The sequence below is a fragment of the Lolium perenne genome, chromosome 2 (genome assembly GCF_019359855.2).
Source record: "Lolium perenne isolate Kyuss_39 chromosome 2, Kyuss_2.0, whole genome shotgun sequence".
NCBI classification, from domain to species: domain Eukaryota; kingdom Viridiplantae; phylum Streptophyta; class Magnoliopsida; order Poales; family Poaceae; genus Lolium; species Lolium perenne.
The window spans coordinates 45,617,861-45,637,655 of record NC_067245.2 but is presented as its reverse complement, the minus strand read 5'-3'; the positions used below and the strand labels follow the sequence as shown (position 1 = coordinate 45,637,655).

Genomic DNA, 19,795 nt, shown 5'->3' with positions numbered 1-19,795 from the left:
AACACACATGTATTAATGTTTCCAATTAATACAATTATAGTATGAGATGTAAACATTTATCACGAACACTAAGATATAATAATAACCAATTTATTATTGCCTCTCGGGAAAATATCCAACAGCAACGCACGGACATTTTTACTAGTACCACAAATAACCTTATGAGTTCCCTATACATGAATTACTACAGGACATCCTTTGAATTCACTCTGTTTGGTGCTCAGTGATCACAATATCCTAGGATGTAGTTCTTCTCATCATTCATGTAGATCGCTTTGTCACACATTGTTTTAGTTTGGTTGGATGCTTTTTGAAGGGGCATGAGCTACCATGCCTTGATTTTACATGTCCGAGAAATTAGGGTTGATGGTACGCAAAATGTCTGATCTACAACTAAGAGCTATTCCATATGTATGGGTTAAACCTATGATGACCCGTATATCAACGATGGCATGTATCTTTTTTGGTGTTTCCCTTATGAAATTACACTTGTATATATTCAGTGTGTCAGGTTTTCTATAGCACTTTGGTTACACTGAACTTCCTTCTCCATTACATTGTTTTGTAAGGAAGAATATGTAAGTGTGTAATTTTCCCTGGATCAATATAGAAGTGTGGGAAAAATAGTTTGCGTTCAACTAGTAAATGAAATGATGCGTCCATGTAATTATTGTTGAGCATTACATCGTGAGAGTTCAACGCCTATACCCTATCAAAATACACGTACATGAATATGAAATTCTATCGGGAAGGAACAATGTTGTATGTCCATCATTACAGACCCTTTGTATCTCGAATATTGATGTATATAGTACGCATGCACCTGCATCTACATCAGTTCTTCTTCGCCATAATTCGTCCTCGAAGCTCCCCAAGAGCCAAAATAGGGAATATGTTGCGGTAGTTGGCATAGTTAAAGTACAGGGAGGAGTTAAAGCATCCAATATGTTCCTGGTATCAAAGTCCAAGCACAAGAGCACCAATTTATGTGTAGTTCAAGTTATGTGTAGTTCAAGTTCTAATGACTAATTATCATTAAATCATGAAGAATCTTATTAATTTAGATTACACTGTACACATCTTCGGGCATGCCACTTGAATTTACTATCCTACAAAATGATCACTAGGGTGTATCTCAATACCTTTTTTTGTCATATCATAAATAAATTTTGCATCTCAAGTTTTTAAGATGGTTTTTTTGTTATGTGAAACTATGTTCCGTAATTATCTTTCAGAAATTGATCTTAAGAGTACCATATGTATAAACCAATAAATCTTAATTACCTGTTGTGGAAATTCTCCGGTTCCAAGCTGAATGTTGATCAATAGTCTTGCTGCTTGGTATACTGGTAGCGGATCTCGTCCAAGCTGGTAAGAATCAAACATATGAAATTCTCTTGAAAAATAAGGAATACTTTTCACAATATGACATTATGTAAACAAAGTAAACAAACCTGCCCAGCATAAATTAAAGCTAACATTGCAAATGAAGTGTTCACTGCATTAGGTTTACCACTGTCAACATAATCCTGCAAAAAGTTCATTAAGAAACACAACGATTAACAACATGTAATCTTGAAAATACTTTTAAAATCAAGTTGAAGCTACAATTAATGAAAATCACTAGGTTCTACATTACACTGAGAATGTCTGAATAAATTAATGACACATAGCCAAGAGTAGAAGATTCAAACAATGTCACATGTAGTACATACTCAATTTGGTGTATCTAGTCGTTGCAAAAGCTGTCAGTTTTAACATTTCTGTTTGGTATACTAAATGCATATTTGTTCTTACATAATTACTAGCTAGTCCTTATAATTATAGCAAAATGAGCCAAAATACTTTCCATATTCGTGAGAGTAGTATAGAGCTATGTGGCTTAAAACTTCACAAAGAACTTGAACGATAGCATTAGGTGATATAATTAAGTTTATCTTTTCCATCGTTTTGGTAATTAAATATACTATGCCAGCTAGTAAATTTAAATACAACAACACATAATCTATGGAAGAGATATTACATGACACCAGCGCATGCACTACAATTTATTAGACTTATTTTGGTTAAGAAACTTCATGATGCAATGGTTGTTAAACAAGCTTTATTATGGATACAGAGAGAGGCAAAATGGGAAACATTATTGGATAGGACTACTAGTTAGCGATGCAAAGTATCCTTAGTGTGCGACACCCAATACCTCTCGACTAAACCCACTAGCAAATTCACGAGTAAATGCACGCGCCCCACAACGTGCAGCTCCTATTAACATTGGTAAGTTCAACGTTATACATTACCTAATAAATCAAGAGATCTCTATGCGTTTTCTCAAAGTACTAACTACAATAACTAGTAGTCCAGTACATAATACTACAGAAGTTATCAACACATGTGTCAATATATGCTTTTGAAATTATGTATGTGGTTTCTTGGTTGCAACAATTTGATTCATCATGTTTAAAATTGAAATCTCACCAAACATGCTAGCATGTCTAAAAAATCCAATTTATTATAAACTGATGTCAACAACATATTTTCTAATTTCTATTTCATTATAAGGAACTATGGTCAGCTCAGTTCATGATTGGGGTGATGAATACCTCATGTGATGATCAGAATATCCAAGTATACAACTATCAAATATGGATTAGCAATGTAGGTAACAACTACAAGATTTTCTCAATTGTAACACTACTAAGTCAGTCAATTAGAAACAACTGCCAGGTTTTACTAAACATTGTTACCAAAGCAGTGGCTAAGTTATCTGGAATCCATCTCCGCAAAATTTACATAACAAGTTATTTACAAACAATTTATCAGGTTTTGTAAAAATAGGCACAATGATCGCGTGCCAGGACACATAGTTGTATATTTATGATTGTCATGTTTTTCGCATAAATATTAGGTTTTTAGATAACAATTATCAAGTCCTACAAATAAAACTACCAGGTTGTTTAAATATACTAAACTGGTTTTTAAGAGTTACTAGGTTCTCAAAATCATTCTACCGCAGTTTTTAAAAGCACTTTCTGTGTAAACACACATGAGGTTCTCGGAAACATCTCCTAGGTTCTATAAACATATATGCCAGTTTATCGAAGCATAACAACGAGCTTGATCACAAAAAATTCCTATATTTTTTTGATCTATTAGGTTTTGAAAATGTTACTAGCATGTTGTTTAGAAACACTTAAATAGTTACCAGATAGAGTAACTAGCTTGTCCAGACATCTATGAAATTCTCCAATGTAGCTACTAGTATTTCTTTGAAATAGCCACTATTTGTTTCAAAATTACTTCCTAGTCATTCACTACAAATATTATTTATCCCGATATGTGCATATAATGTGCCAACTCTCATATATCTGGTGGTCAAGCATAACAATTGTTGTGGTTATCAGATTGTTCAGTATATGAAACAAGTTCAATATTATATAATTACTAGACACCTTAAAATATGTTCTACCAATTAATCTAGATTTATGGCATTGTAATTAGTTTATCTTACCCACATATTGAAATTATGAACATTCTGTTAGTCATAAGTCATCACCTACTTGTCTCTACATTTAAAAGGAATGTCGCGTAAGATAGAGAGTGAGAGGCGTGGCAGTTTTAAATTCTTGCATTCACGTGGCAAATATGGTCAATCGGAAAACACAAGCTGTGCAAATGCATTGCAACATGACATTGTCGCATATCCACTGCAACAATGTATGTAGTCTCTACTCTGAATAATGTGTGGGATACTTCCTAAACCTAAGGAAAATGTGCTCTCTCTCTCTCTTCCTCGAAGAAACGCACGCTCGCCTCCTCCGCTCACGCGACCGTTAGATGAAATCCACCGGACAAAAAATATTTCAGCCTCCCACACCCACGGCCTTATCCTTTTGCTTCTCGTCCTCTCCCCACAGCGTGCCGTCTCCACCCCATCAATTCCTCTCGTTTAAATTTCTCTCGGCTCTCTCTCTCAAGTGAGACTCATCAGGGGGTGACATAGCCTATGTTGGTTGTTTCTGCTTGGGCGGCAAGCTCCATTATGTTTGGGAGCGTGTGTAGTCTCCTGGGTCACCAAGGGAACCATTGGATTATGCAAGGGGCTATGGAGGTGGTGCTCAAGTGGTGTGAGGCGCTGCTCCCATAGGCGGCCATCGATGCTCCCATGGGGCATCCCTCGACGCTCGCACCAAAGGCCGGACCTGCTGCCAAGCCGGATCTGCTTCCATGGGCAGTTGGCGCTGCTCCCACGGGAAGCTGGCACTGCTCCCACGGGCGCCAGTCGTTGCTCCCATCATTCGGCGGTGGTGGTAAAAGTGGCGCTGCAAAAGAGGGGGGGGGGGGGCATTGCTACTAGAGGTTTGCGGTGTTGCTACATAGGGGGCACCACGGTTGCGGCAAAAAAGATCACAGAGCTAGGGGAGGAGCAGGCGGCACAGCTGCAACTCGGAGTGGGATGCTGCAAGCAGGGAAGGTCATACTCCCCGACGTGTGCGGTGTTTCTACAAGGGGCAACATTGCTTATGCAAAGGTGGCTGGTGGAGCTGCTGCACCAGCAACATCATGTTGAGGTTGTCCGATAATGGAGAGTGACGTCGGTTTGCATGGAGAAGGTGCATGGCGCGGGAAAGTATGCTGCATCAGCGATGCCCTCGACTGTATTCTCATGTGATGTCTGCGACCTGTTGTCCACCGACAGCCATGGGACGCACATGGTGGGGGGAAAGAGCGGTTGTGCGGTAGCACCATGTGCGAAGGAGAAGATAGTTTCTCGTTGCTTTTTGGTATTTTTTTAGAAGAACATGTGTTGGCACGTGGAAGCTAAGGATCGAGTGATATTATGCGCACGGGGATGCTTAACGCGCACCTAAAACTAATCAAGCATGTATGTACAAGCCCCCCACAACAACACATGCATGCACACATGTCGCAACAGGTTCTCCGGACACTAAATCAGGAATGTTATCTTTTCCGAACCAGTTGTTTTATTTATGATATTCTCCATTATTTCAAATTTTCGTTTTGAAGTTGCCTTATATATCATCTTCGCGTATAGTGTTTTTGTGTCCATTGAGTTAAACATTATTTTAATGTTATAATGACATAATTATTTGCAAGAATTATGAGAATCATTAAAACTCTGACGGGTAAATGTCTTTGTTCATAAGAAATCAGTTAAAAATGTTACCTCAATGTCACTAGAAATATAGCTTTCTCCCCATCCACCTGTATTTTGTTGATTCGACAACAGAAAACTGCAAGCTTTCCTAATGGAATGACTATTATCATAAGTTCTTCCAGCAGCAACTAATCCTCTTACAGCAAACATGGTTCCATAAGTGAAACAAATACCCCAAGTGCCATACCTGCGAGTTAAACAAATAATGATATAGTCCCAATCATTATGCAAGACGTATGCATGTAATTAATGGCATAATGGCACTTACCATGCACCATCCTTTCGTTGGCTCTTTTCAATGAACAGCGAAGCATTTTTTATGCAATTTTCTATCTCTCCTCTACGATATTGTGGATACATATCTTTGAAGATCACCAAAGCATCAAGAGCCGATGATGTGCATTCAACCGATCTAGAAGTTATTAATTTACGACAGCTTAGTTGACTGGATAAAGTACTGATATAGTGGCAAAGCGTATAATGACACCATATTATTCTTACGGGTAATCGACGACAATGTTGCGAAAACTCTCAGAAGGATTGAGAACCTAGGTGAACAGAATACATATGTTATGATGGAGACTAGAGGTACAAAATAGAAATTATTGAGCTTTGGAAGAACAAGAGCTTATTTGTTTCCAGAGGGTCTACTAGCAAATGCAAATGTGCTGCAGTTGCCAGGCTCTTTGCAACCAGATTACCTCCCCCGCGTTTGACCGCGAGCGCGGTTGTTTTCGTGCGCGAAGCTCACGCGGACGCGTGATTCAATTCTCTTTATCTGCCATCTCTTTTGTCGTTTTCTGCATGCAGTCCCACACTAATCGCACATGCACAAGCAAACTCTACTAATACACATGCGGCCATGCATATTTTATCGTTTTCTTCAAACCCTTTTCACATGTAGCCATGCACATCCACCTGCCACTTCTTTTCTAACTAATCACCATGCGCATGCACATGCACAATCACACGCTGATTACATGCTATGCACGTGCTCATGCGGACCAGACCATGTGCATGGAGTATTTTGCAATTCCCTTTTAATTGATTATTTGATATGCTAATTAATGTTTCCCTTTGAACAATTCCCTTTTGACAATTTCTTTTTGACAATTCTCTCTTTGCAATTTCTCTTTTTGTTATTTTCGTACGGTAATTCATGTTTTTTGGATTAATTTTTATAATTCCCTTTTTTGGGCTAGTGATTTTTTAGAGAGAAAATAACGGGTGGGGGATCCACTTGAAACTCAAATGAACTACCACTTGCTACTAAAATTAAGTACTATTTTAAGTTGTAAGCTAAAAATGGAATTTGAGTTGCACATAAAATTTACTTTTTAGGGTTGCTAGGTATTTAAATTTACCGTTGATAGATACCGGGGCACCGGGTTGATAACTTGTGAAAAAAAAGAGTCGCTAAAATATTCTAAATGAAAATTAATTTTTAGGGTTGCTAGGTATTTAAATTTACATTGATAAATATCGGGCACCGGGTTGATAACTTGTAAAAAAAAGAGTGGCTAAAATATTCTAAGTGAAATTAAAATTTTAGGGTTGATAGTTATTTAATTTTTACCACTGATAAATAACGGGTCACCGGGTTGATAGCTTGTAAACTTAAAAAAAGTCGCTAAAATATTCTAAATAAAATAAAGTTTTAGGGTTGGTATTTATTTATATTTTGATGTTGATAAATAACGAGACACCGGGTTGATAGCTTGTAAGTTAAAAGAGAGTCGCTAAAATATTCTAAATGAAATATTTTTTAGGGTTGATAGTTATTTATTCTAACCGTTGATAAATAACGGGGCACCGAGTTGATAGCTTGTACAGTAAAAAATAGTCGCTAAAATATTCCAAATAAAATTAACTTTTTTAGGGTTGATAGTTATTTATATTTACCGTTGATAAATAACGGGGCACCAGGTTGATAGCTTTGTAAGCTAAAAAAAATGTTGCTAAAATATTCTAAATAAAAATTACTTTTTAGGGTTGATAGTTATTTATATTTCCAGTTGATAAATAACGGGGCACCGGATTGATAGCTTGTAAGGTAAAAAATGTATTCTAAACAAAATTTAGTTTCTCGGGTTGATAGTTTTTATATTTTACCGTTGATAGATAACGGGGCACCGGGTTGATAAATGACGTTTTTCAGGGTTGATAACTTGTAGTCCAAAAAAAGTTGTCGAAACATATTAATATGGGTGCTAATTTTGAAGATCTCGTCGAGACGTAATTATTGGTGAAAATGAATGTTAATTTGGAGTTATCATCTGACAGTTAAAATATTTTGAATATTTAAATTTGGAAATGATTCTGCTGAATTCAGCGGAATCTGTCGGCTAGTGCATCCTTGCCGAATTTTCCGTGTATAAAAAATTTAGTTAAATTATTTTTTGCTAAAAATGGAAATTTTACCATAAATATTTTTTTGAATATTACTATTTTTTTTCAAATACTTTGTAAGAAATTAACTTTTCGTGTCTGTAAGTTTTTAAATTTACGGTTGCTAAATTCCGTATTTCAGGATTGATAAATTTTAGCCCGAAAAAAAGTTATCGAAACATATTAACATGTGTGTTAGTTTCGAAGATCTCGTTGAGACCGGTTCATAGGTGAAAACGGATTTGAAATCAAAGTTGTCATTTGTGAGATTAAACATTTAAATTTTTTATTTCTGAAAGATTCTTGCTTACATCAGCAGATTCGTTCTGTTCCACATACATGCAAAACTTTTCAAAAATAGCAATCACTACAGTTTAAAATATGCCTAAAATGAAATGTTTTCTTTGTCTAAACTAACCGCTCCCTTTAGCTTGGGCGGGTGACCGTCAACTAGGGTTGCCTGCAACCTTTGCAACTTGTTCTGGGGTCACCGTTTCGAAACCTTCTCGGACACAATAAATCTTAGGATAGTTTTAACTCTGACGCAAAAATGGAAACAAATACCGGCAATTCATCAAGCTTGCTCGAGCATGCAACCTGCTGGGCGAAGGAGCAAACCTCTGACCAATATTCAACAGTGCACAGTATGGATAGCAAGTTTAGTTGTTTTGGCACCAAAAAATTTGAATTCAACATTTGTTTGAATTTACTCAGACGGTAAATAAGCGAGATTTTTGAGATTGTGCAGTAACCCGAAATTCCAGTGTCCTCAGGTAAAAATAAAGTAGCTTGAGAAAAAAAAGGCATTGCTTTTTTGAAAAAAACGAGAAAGGCATTGCTGGAAAGACACAACCAACTTAAAAAAAAAACGAGACCCATGGGCACTAGCACCCAGGGCTTATTCTTATAGAAGAAGCTCAATGAGCCGCAAATCCGTGTCCGACAAGATTCGAACCTGGGTTGCGGGGTAGCCACCAACTCGAGCTAACCATCTGACCCTCTGGTCATTCTCAAGACACAACCAACTTACTCAGGGCCTCAGGGGACACCGTGAGCCGGAGAGCGGAGAACATTCAAAATCTGAAGTCCATTTCAATATCAGTAGTCAATGGGAGGTGTAGGTTTACCCGAATACATATTATAGTTACCCATACATAAAATCATTAGGTATTGCCCAATGGACACGGTTAACCAATGGATCATTCAAACGTCGCTTTCATGCAGCTAGCTAGCTCTATTCATCTCATTCCTCGTGGAAAAATAAATAGATCTTGGCGTGGTTGAAATGTGAAAATCGTAGAGAGAGCGGACTAATCCTTAAGGTTATGGCTTCCGAACCGGATGGAGCATCACTACAAGGCTTGAGCGCAATTTAGGACTTGTTTTGTGTTTGGGCTAGCTACCTCCAGCTACACACGCCAAGCAGCCCTCCCGCGCTGGCGACAAACGCCGCAGCCCTCCGGCGACACATACCGGGCAGTTCTCCGGTGACACAATCACCGGAACTGAAGAAGACGAGGGAGACACCATAGAGTTTTCCTGGCGACCAACGCTGCATGGAGGTACACATGCACACACGCAACACTACCCGGAGGAGCTCTCCTACCGGCCGGGCACACACCACGGTCATGCTGAGACTACATCTCTGTTTCCTCTCCACACACGCTCATAAGCTGGAGATTACACATGAGACTCTCATCTGCTAGCTCTAACGTAGCCGCTTTAAATAGCGTCACACACTCACCTAGCAGCCAAGCAACGACCTGGCCCTGATCGCGCGCCACTCACGCACTAAATCAGGCCACAAACACATGACTACTTCATACGTACACATGTAGCTAACAACTTTTTTTAAAACATGTAGCTACTAACTCAGCTATTCTCTTGGCTAGCCGCACCTTCCGGCTCCATGAATCTTGTGAGTCAAGATTGCTTTGCTGAGCACCGACATGTTAACATGGCTAACATTTTCAGGAGCGGTTTCAGTTGCTTTGCTGAGCACAATCACATGGCGATTGGCTGAAAACACTTGGTTCCCCCAATACTCTTCTCTACCTCAACCCCCTTCCGATTTGTCAAATTTGGCTGTTTGGTACACACGTTTAATTCAGCAATACCATTGGCTATTGCATCGTTTGTCAGGAGAGAAGGCAGATCGGCCCTACACCATACTCTTCTCTACCTCAATCACCTTCCCATTTGCCAAATTTTGCTTTTTGGTGCACAGGTTTAAGTCAGCAATAATACTCCGGCTATTGCATCGTTTGTCAGGAGAGAAGGCAGATCGGGACACCGACATGTTAACAAACGGCCAAAAACGCGAGGGTATAAATCGCGGTTCTGATCTACTTCAACCTGACAAGTTTCCAGGGTATTGCTGGGGCTCAACCCGTGTAATCCCGGCCTATGAAACGGTTCATGGAGAGTTTTTGAGGGTATTGGGTTAGCTCGGGAAATACACTACAAACCCACGAAAACTGGTGTGCGAAACGAGGCCCTTAATCGTCCAGAATGCACCCTCGTCGTCCTGGAGGATTATTGTGTTTCGACCATATACCCGTGAACGGCACCGTCGCAATCACAACCAGTAACGGCACCGTACATGCTCTGAAGTAATAAGCTTACTAGAACGAAACTCATCAGAGTGTTACGTACCTCTAACCAAGACGCAGTTCTTTTACGTTCGTACGTAGAGAAAGTCCCATCGGTATTCTTCAGCACCAAAATAAACAAAAAAGAGAACCAGTTATTAGTCTGCTGGTATAGTTTTTTTAAACTGTAGGAAAGATGCCATGCTTTAAATTAATAAAGCCGTGTGGCCGAAAAATACAGGAATGCTAAAATAGGTTACAACACAACACCCAACTCAAACATATAAAGATAAACCAGAAACACAGCTTGAGTCGGCGATATCCTCCTTGCAAGAACGCCAAGACAGAAGTAGCTAGTAGCAGCACCAAGTAAGCAATGGCATGGAGGGCAGCACACAATGATCACCAACCGGTGTCAACGAAGAAACACCTTCTTCCTCCATCGCCGAAGAGAGCCCCAACCCTCTTGCCTTGGATTGCAGGGTGCCGTTCGGTCCGCGAGTGAAGATGTTCACCCTAGAACATGGAGAGATGCATTCCAGGAAACTAAACGGGCATACCACACAGACCTCCTCGCCATGACAGGCACACCGGTGCTACGAACAACTTCAACGAGGACAACCAGGAGAAGGGAAAAGCTTGGGATTAGCCGTAGAACTCAAAGACGCAGCGGAGCTGAGAAAAGCAGCAACACCGCCAACAGATAAACACCGACTATGGCACAGCTCGTCGCTACATCACCGGTCCCAAGATGGCGCCTCCAAGGAGGGAATGATGCCCATGGCGCCGCAACCATCCAATCCAAGCAGATTTTGGGCTTTCACCCAGGACGGGGGTAGGAAGGTGAGGGGATGGGACCTCAGTGGAACCTCACCAAGTCACGGCACCCCAAAGGCGTCGCCGCCACTATGGTCAAAGACCGAGGATTTCTACCAACCCTAACAGCCACATCCGCTCTTTAGCCATCCATAACCGGTACGAAGCCAACATTGAAGATCCTCAAGGAGGGAGATGCCAGAGGGAGGGTGAAGATGTGATCTTTGGGCTCCGACGGGAGCAGACAAAGCCACCCACCCTTGAGCCGCACCCGTCGTCGTCTAGCCGCCCGCACGGCAGGGCGCTAGTCAGCATCATCCACGAACGCAACCGGCTGCACGGTCAGCGTCGTCTCACCATCCGATCCCGCCGCCTCGATTATGTATCCCGCACCGTGAAAGCCGTCGGACAGATCTCCCTCGGCTAAGACCTTGCCAGGGGCCAGCCATCGAAAAAAGGGAGCCCGTAGAGCAGCCACCTTTGTCATGGCGATCCCGGCGCAGAGATCCTCCACCTAGACACCTGCAGGGGGTGGGGTGTGGGGGCGGGGGGGGGGGGGGGGGGGGGGGGGGGGGAGGGGGGCAAGGGCTCAGCTCCCCGCCGCCCCCTTCATGGATATCGTGGGTTTATCCCGGCGGTGTCTCCAGGCAGGGACGAGGAGGAGGAGGGGAGGGTAAGGGGAGCTGTGGCAGCACGGCTAGGATTTCAACCCCTCGGTCGCCTGGTGGGTGGGTGGGGGGGGGGGGGGGGGGGCGGGGCGACCGTACGAGAGCAAAGCGGTCTTTTTTTTTCTGGATGGACTCGTGCATCTATTTCATCGGCTGGTATATGCACAACGGGAAGACTAGCCGATGTCACAACAAGCCTTGTGTACGAGAAAAATCTTTATAATATCAAAATACTTAATAAGATCAACTTATTCTTTTCTATGTAGTATGTACTTTTTTCCATTTGTTTAAATTAGAACTAGTTACGTATGCTGACACTCTGGGTCAGGTATCTGTATAGTTCTGATCATATACTGCGTGTACAGCATACTTCTTCACAATGTCCAACAAGGTTTGTTTATTTCTTCTGCATTTGTTTACATAGAACCAGCGAGGAACACTGCATTTGTATGTCAGGTTTCTGTATACTTCTGATCTTATATTGAGCATATTGTATGGAATATTGATGATCAACATAATTTAATGTTAGTTGATTTACTTACAATGGTCTTACCATAAAAGAAAGGAGGCAATCTATGGCGTCATACAACCTTTCTTGTGATATTGGATCCCCAACAAGTTTAGGTGAAATCTTTGATAACCGCAGCAATGCCTAAAGGAAATGACCAAAGAATATTTGTAATTTAGAGTAAATAAACCATGACTATTTCATAATAAATTATTTGATATCAGGAGGCTGGTTCTTAGTGCAAATAAATGTCATTGTATAAGGATACAAAATACTAATGCTAACCTTAACAACTTCTGCAGTACAATCGGCCACCGACCAACCATTGTCTACAGTTGAAAGTGTCCATGCACCTTTTGATCTATGGCGGTAAAATCTTCTGTAGTTAGGCTGGTTTCTTAGAACCTTCAAGTAATAAAATATATGTTAGATTTGTTTTGAAATATATTTTTTACATGATAAATATGGAGAACCCCATACCTGTGATTTTTTAATGAAATCGTGAGCCTTTTCTAGAGTTGTGGCAAACTCGGCAATAAGATCCGTTGAGAAATAGGCATGGATTATGAAGGCTAATTCCCAGTTATGGCAGCCATCATATACCTGTGTTTATATAATATATATTATTTTGGTTGTCTTACATTTTGCATTGGACATACCATGTTTTATTTAGATGATCTGTTCATATCGAATAGATCTTTATGGTTAACATGAAAATATGAAAAATACATTTTTGCTTCCATACATATCTGGTGTAACATAGAAAAAGTATGTTACATTTCAAGTACAACATCAATTTTATATTATTTACTTAAAAACATAATTTATAGTTATGCTAGGGATCGAACTATAGCTACAAAAATGTGAGATATACCTCTACGATTACAATTCTCCTCCAATAGTTCCAGCACACGTTTGAATTATGCCTATTGACTAAATTTAACTAGCGAACAATATATTTCTCACAAGTCTAAGGATTATAAAAAATTTGATTTCTTTGTGAAACTTGTTAATGACCGAAAAAATTGTCACACGTAAAAGTAAACTTGAAAGAATCCACATATTATCAAGTACCTGTGCTTTCATTCCATCTTCTGAAAGCCATAAGTAATCATAAAACCTCGGAAGATGTTGCTTGAATGCATCTGAATTTGGGTTTTCTACCCAGCAGCAAATCATGTTCAATGCCTAATTACAAAGTTAAGTCACAAAATTTGACTGGATAAGTTAGGACTTCAATCCATTTAAACAAATTAGATTCCATATGTTTTTACCTTGTTAATAGGACATTTTCCGACAAAATTTGTTGTTTCGTCTTCATAATGGATGTGCTCCATAAGGTTACTCAAAGCTCTCTCTCTGAGCTTGTTGGCTGGCCAACAGTTCAGCACGGGCTCCACAAAGTTGTTAAGGCAACCAAAGAGTATATCTTGCACATGTGAGCGAGGATAATGAAGGTCTTCCTGTACAAAAAGAACAAATGCGTGCCACTTTTGCATTTTAAATATATTTGTTTACCTAGAAAACAATATTTCTATTTTCACAGCACTACGAAGGCTAGCATTACAGGGATGATGTGGCTACATGTACTTAGTAAGTTTACCTCACTATTAATAATAACTTGTGAAAATGCAGATCTTAACTAACCATACGCATCGAATTAATAATTAAAAAAATGATACTAGCAAACGAACCTTGGCACATGAGTGACGCGCCTTGTCCCAGTTAACTTTCTCATATGCTGTATTATAGAGGTCATCTCGTAGTGCTAAGATAGTTGTAGTAATGGGTCCAACAAATTTCTTTCCATAAAGATAGGCCATTGACATGTACACCAACCGGGTAAAACACCAAAACCGACCTGGATATGAATGATTAGTTTGGAGAATGACATGGGAATGGTAAGGTTTGTAGAAAATAAATATGCTTAGGCAGTAAAATGATTGGTGATACATGAAAACAAACTCACATCTCGAATATGAAGGATTGGGCGAACTAACAAAAAAGACAAATCGGAGGCTCTCAACGGAGCTACCTTAACCGCTCTATTTTTTTCTTTTTAATGCTTTTCATGTTGAAAAAAATTTTCCGCATTTTCTACATTTGCTAATTTTTTTATGGAAAGAAATTCTTGTACGGTGCTTAGGCAATTGGTGACCTTTAGTGGTGAAATGATCAATTTAAGAAAATACCACTACTACAATATAGATAGACACCCTCCCACACTATTATTACAATTGTTGCACTAGCCAACTACTCAAAAGTCTGAACTGGTGAAAGGCTAGGCAATATATTATTCCCTCTGTTCCATAAAGGTTATCTAAGACCTGAAATTTTTTCAATAATTCTCAGAAAACCTTCATGGGATGGAGGGAGTATATTTTGTCACTCCCCCTCACGTCCAGGCCGATAGGATTCTTCTTCATGGGCCTAACACACGTGGATTAGTCTGTCCACATATATTTATTTGTAATATTGTGTTAGCCATGATTTGAACTCAAGATCTCTGGCTCTGATACAATATTATAATTGATGCAGTGGCAACTATCATAAAAGTGCAAACTAATGAAAATAGTTAGGCAAGATATAATATTCCAACAATTATGTCATTCAGTTATGTTTGCTACGGTAACTTATCTAAAGAGTACCTGGGTGAATGGGAAGAAAATCTGGAACCAGCCACAACTCAGGAATAATTGGATTGTTTCCTGACCATTCATAAACGCCAATTATCTGTTTTGACATATCCATGAGTAGCTTACATTAGTCATCTCGCATAAAAGTTTCATTAAACATGGTTTTGATGGCAACTGACATTAGTTGAAAGTACAACCTAGGGTAATTATCTAGGCCCTGGAAAAAGAGGTAGCCATTTTTTAAGCTAGTGTAGTGCCTTCACATTAATGCTCAGGTGGAGATAAATACTGAATGGTAAGAACAAATTACAAAAAAAAAGACCTCGATCATCCATCAAAAGACCCTCGATCATCTTCTGATACTCCTTTTTTGATGTAATTTTCATCCAGTAATGGACTATATAGTGTTAAATCAAAGATGTTGCGTATGTTCTTTAGTTTGACACTTACCGAGAGCCATATCTTTCCCCATTGTGGAATTGCAGTTGCACTTCCGTGAGATAAAATCCAAGACCGTCCTTTGGCCAAAGCATCATTGTCGCCATTTGGCTTCTCACCAAGAAGCATTAAGGATGCATAATTAAAACATGACCCAAACATAGTACTTGGGCCGAGAACTTGTTTTCCCCACCCTCCATCCTCATTCTGCATAGATGAGAAATAATGCTTTATCTACTTTTCTTAAAGCTTACAGTCCATATGGTTTACAAATAAGAAAAAAAATTCGAACATACCATCTATCAAACTTAAAAAAATAACTGTTACGATAAAATAACAGTTGGATTGCAATCTTGAAAATCACATCTACAAATTTTCTCTTGGAAAGAAATTAAGAATATTATATTTTTAGGGGGTTCTTAAATGCAATATAGTAAAAGTAAGTCTTCAACATTATATCTTGGAGACCATGTCAATGTCTAAAACTTTGCTTATCAACATATCCACATTTTCTGAGCGCAAGTGCATGGTCGAATATACATATGCTAAATTTTCATGCCGATGGTTGTAAATGTCGCCAATATTATATCTTACATACCATGTCAATGTCTAATACTTTGCTTATCCACCTATCCACATTTTGTGAGCGCAAATAGATGGTGGAATATACATATGCTAAATTTTCATACCTGATGGTTGTAAATGTAACGAATAATCTCACGCCGATGTTCCAGAGATAATACGGTGTGAAGTGATCCCGTAACATACAAAGAAAATATCTGCAAAGTAATATAAGGTTAATTAAACTGTAATGAGAAAAGAAAAACATCTCTAGACTTCAAGAGTGATAAAAAAAATTAAATAGTAGAAATTTAATCATTTTGAAGAATCTAGATCACTGAAAAAAGCATGGAAAATGAACATGTTTTTGCCTAAGAAATGGACAGAGTCTGCACTTTGATAGTCTAATAATTACTTGGTATTCTGGGTTTAGTCAAAATTAATTTCGTAAGCTATAACCGTATGTATAGAAAATACTATAAAAAAATTATAATATACCATAAAGATTGTCTTTCACTTAAGTAAGAACACACGGTAGTTAGAAACCAAGGGAATAGGAATGCAGTATAGTTAGGCCAAGAAAATATGATCTAACAATCTGCATTGTTGCACGTATATATCTCCAAAGATATAGAATCACTATACATATGATGTCTATATGCATCTAGACGTAGAAAAATCCGGCATCCTTATCGTGGGACAGATGAATACTTACAATGATAGGCATAATAAACAGAAGCCCACTGTAGTCACCGGGCCAATGGCCGTCATCTGCTTGCAGGGTGGAAAACCGATTTAGAGCTCTCCTCAGAGAAGTTGATAGAATTTCTTCGGTCAGTTCTGCACTTTTATCAAGCTTCAGTGTTGGAATATTCACTGGAAGAGGGTTTAGTTTTGCATACTGCAGTAGTGCAGGGGCAGGGGTTAGATATAGTAAATAATAAATGATGTTGCCACCAAAATGTGTGGAGACAAATAAGAAATGATCAAGCCAAAAAAAGAGTACATGTACCTGCAAGCGTAGGAGAAGGTCCTGTGACTCCTTCCTGTGGAAGCGGTGCTTGGTGTAGTCCGCGCGTAGCCTGTCGACCTCGGCACGCTCGTCGGATGTCCCCGTGTCAGGGTCGTACTCCCACACCTGTCGTCCAAGGAACCCATTGGCCGACCGTAGCCACGGCCCGCCACCCTCGCTGGTCGTTAGCCTCCACATAGTTAGCTAAGCAAATTAGACTCAGGTAGGAGCTGTAGCCTCCAACAGCTCCCTGTAGCTGCAAAAACTAGAGCAAATATTGGACACTCCGAGTAGGCGGACCTTTCTTATATACTAATGGACACTATCCAGGGAGTGAGCACCGTATCCTATGTTCGCGGTAGATGGCCAATCTTTGGTCTTTCGAGCGAAGTAGATAATGTGCAACTTGGCTTCATGGCTCTATTTTTATTTTGAAAAGGGCAGCAGGCCCAGTCTCTATATTCTCTATTGGGGCCCAGGCCCGGCCACCATCAAACAATCTTGGGCCTCCACCGTGCCCCTTCCGGAGTTCCCCTCATCGCGAGAAAGGCAACGGAGACGAGGACCACTTCGGGAATTTGATTGAATCTTTCATAGATGGAAGTTGGTATGCTTCCTTTGATGGCCAGCCTTGTCTTTTTCTCTCCCCTGATCGAGATCATTGGGTGCTTCCAGGACCCCAAAGGTGTTGTGCAGCCTCATGCCACATTGTCCTGTTGGCGGACGTGATGGCTCAGTGTAGCTTTCATACTCTAGAAAGGTACCAAGGACTATATACATAAGGTAGTCTAGGCTACACATCTATAGATGACATAGACGGCATAAGGTAGTCACACATCTACACATCATATCTTACATTGTTAGATACACAAACATGTTAATTGACTATTTGATTGAAGGCTACTTTTACCCTCTTCCACAGAGACATATGCATATACAGATGACCTATATAACCATAAAACAATATCTATATTGAAATGTTTAAGTTTCCAAACAAAAAAAAGGATTGAAATGTTTGTATGTGTTAGCCTTCGAACATTTACATTTTGCAGATGTGCATTGTGATATTAAACATGCTTGTGTGCAGTTATCTAGGACCTCTTAATCTCCAGTGATACAATTAATCTGACTTGCCGATATGTGTATGCATGCTTCTGCAAGTTTGGTTCTTATAAAAAGGTCAAAGCGATTCTCCGGCTGCTAACGATGAGTAATGAACATGTGTGTGCGTTATTATCTAGGAGCTCTTAATCTCGATTGTCAGAATCTAACATGCTCATGTGTGATTGCATCATTCTACAAGTTTAGTGTTGATATAACAGTGACAATGATTCTCCGGTGCGAGCGAAGGGTACTGAACATGCTTATGCGCATTTCGCTAGGAGCTCTAATCTCCAGCTAGGGAATCTGACAAGCCGATTTGTTACTGCATCCTTCTACAAGTTTGGTTAACATAAATGATCAAAGTTATTCTAACGCTAATAATGATGGCTAATGAACATTGTTCTGTGGAATTACCTAGTAGCTTTTAATCTCATGCAGTGATATAATCTGGTGTGCTCATATGTGAGGGCATCTTTCTGCATGTTTGGTTGATATAAAAGATCACATTGATTCTCATGTTTCTAACTATGGGTATTGAACATGCTTTTGCGCAGTTAGCTAGGAGCTCTTAATCTTGTGTGACAGAATCTTACTTGCTCATGTTGGACTGCATCAAGTTTGGTTGATATAAATGTTCAGTTTGATTCTCAGGCTGCTAACCATTGAGAAATGAACATGTTTGTGTGCAGTTAGCTAGCTAGGAGATCCTAATCTCAATTTGTAGAATATGATATCCTGTGATTGCATCCATCTACAGGTGGTTCATATAAAATTTCAAAGTGGTAATCCAGCAGCTAACAGTGCGTAATGAATGTGCTTGTGCACAGTTAGCTAGAAGCTCATAATCTCGAGTGATATATAATCTAACATTCTTATGCGTGACTGCATCCTTTTGCGAGATCATATGATATAAAAGTTCAAAGTGATTCTCCGGCTGCTAACGATGAGTAAAAAATATGCTTGTGTGCAGTTAGCTAGGAGCTTTTAATCTCTAGTGACAGAATCTGGCGTGCTCATGTTTTACTACAACTTTCTAGCTACATGTGTGTGCGAACATAGCTAGCAGCTATTAATCCCTAGTGACAAACCTGATAGTTCTAATGTGTGACTTTATCCATTTGCAGTGTTGGTCATTGTAAAAGTCTTGTTGATTCCTTGGATGCTAATGATGGACAATGAAGATGTTTGTGCGCACTTAGCTGGGAGCTCTTAATATTTAGTGACAAATCTAACTGTGTTGTGTGACTGGATACTTCTGCAATTCTTGTTATTATAGATGTCAAGGTGATTCCACGGCTATTAAAGATAGGAAATGATTATGTTGTTACACACTTAGATAGGACCTCTTAATCTCAATAAACAGGACTTGGAGTGCTCATGTGTAACCCTACTATTTCATTTTGTAGCCTTAGCTAATATAGAAGGCTAGATATCTTGATTCTTTGGCTCCTAACAATACATAATTTCTTGTGCACAGTTAACATCGAGCACATGTCATCCTTTTAGTCAAACAACTAGCAAGATGGCCCTCACAAATGCCAGGGCACAATCTTTAGTGTATCGAAAGTGTTCAAATATTCATTTTATCTTATATAAATTTTCTCGTATTTATCCCCTTTGTTGCATGGTAATACATGAAATAGACATGTACAAATTTTCATTTTATACGTGATTATATTACTATCAAGTAATAAAACTATTATGAAAAAGGATAGTAATTATGTTTCTCTCATTGACTTGTTTATTAGTTGGACGTGGAGCTCCGAGGACACCAACAAAACTACACATATTTTTGTATGCTTGCTAGTATAATACCTCTCTATCTTTGTGTATGTCTTATATTCTAGTTTTGTATTTTAATTGTCCTCGTACAAAAAGTTGAGATTTCCTCCATGCT

At 39.4% G+C, this 19,795-nt stretch overlaps 1 protein-coding gene across 1 annotated transcript; it reads right to left on the bottom strand.

Moving 5' to 3' along the window:
* Window positions 1-665: 665 nt before the first annotated feature.
* LOC127329912 (achilleol B synthase-like) lies at window positions 666-17,054 on the bottom strand. The gene is made up of 18 exons (XM_051356317.1): window positions 16,795-17,054; window positions 16,498-16,683; window positions 15,911-16,000; window positions 15,234-15,428; window positions 14,796-14,880; window positions 13,842-14,008; window positions 13,422-13,610; window positions 13,222-13,335; window positions 12,628-12,750; window positions 12,433-12,552; window positions 12,193-12,291; window positions 10,220-10,276; window positions 5,678-5,724; window positions 5,445-5,588; window positions 5,186-5,363; window positions 1,455-1,529; window positions 1,285-1,368; window positions 666-951 (listed from the first exon to the last, which is right to left on the bottom strand). The coding sequence occupies exons 1-18, from the start codon at window positions 16,990-16,992 to the stop codon at window positions 835-837; spliced, it is 2,268 nt and encodes a 755-aa protein (XP_051212277.1). The 5' UTR covers window positions 16,993-17,054; the 3' UTR covers window positions 666-834.
* Window positions 17,055-19,795: the final 2,741 nt, after the last annotated feature.

Coding starts and splice junctions, on each gene's coding strand:
- LOC127329912 (XM_051356317.1), bottom strand. CDS start 16,992: ATGTGGAGGCTAACGACCAGCGAGGGTGGCGGGCCGTGGCTACGGTCG. Junction 14,009..14,795: donor TTTTCTTCCCATTCACCCAG/GTACTCTTTAGA, acceptor ATTCATATCCAG/GTCGGTTTTGGTGTTTTACC. Junction 12,553..12,627: donor ATTTCATTAAAAAATCACAG/GTATGGGGTTCT, acceptor TATTACTTGAAG/GTTCTAAGAAACCAGCCTAA.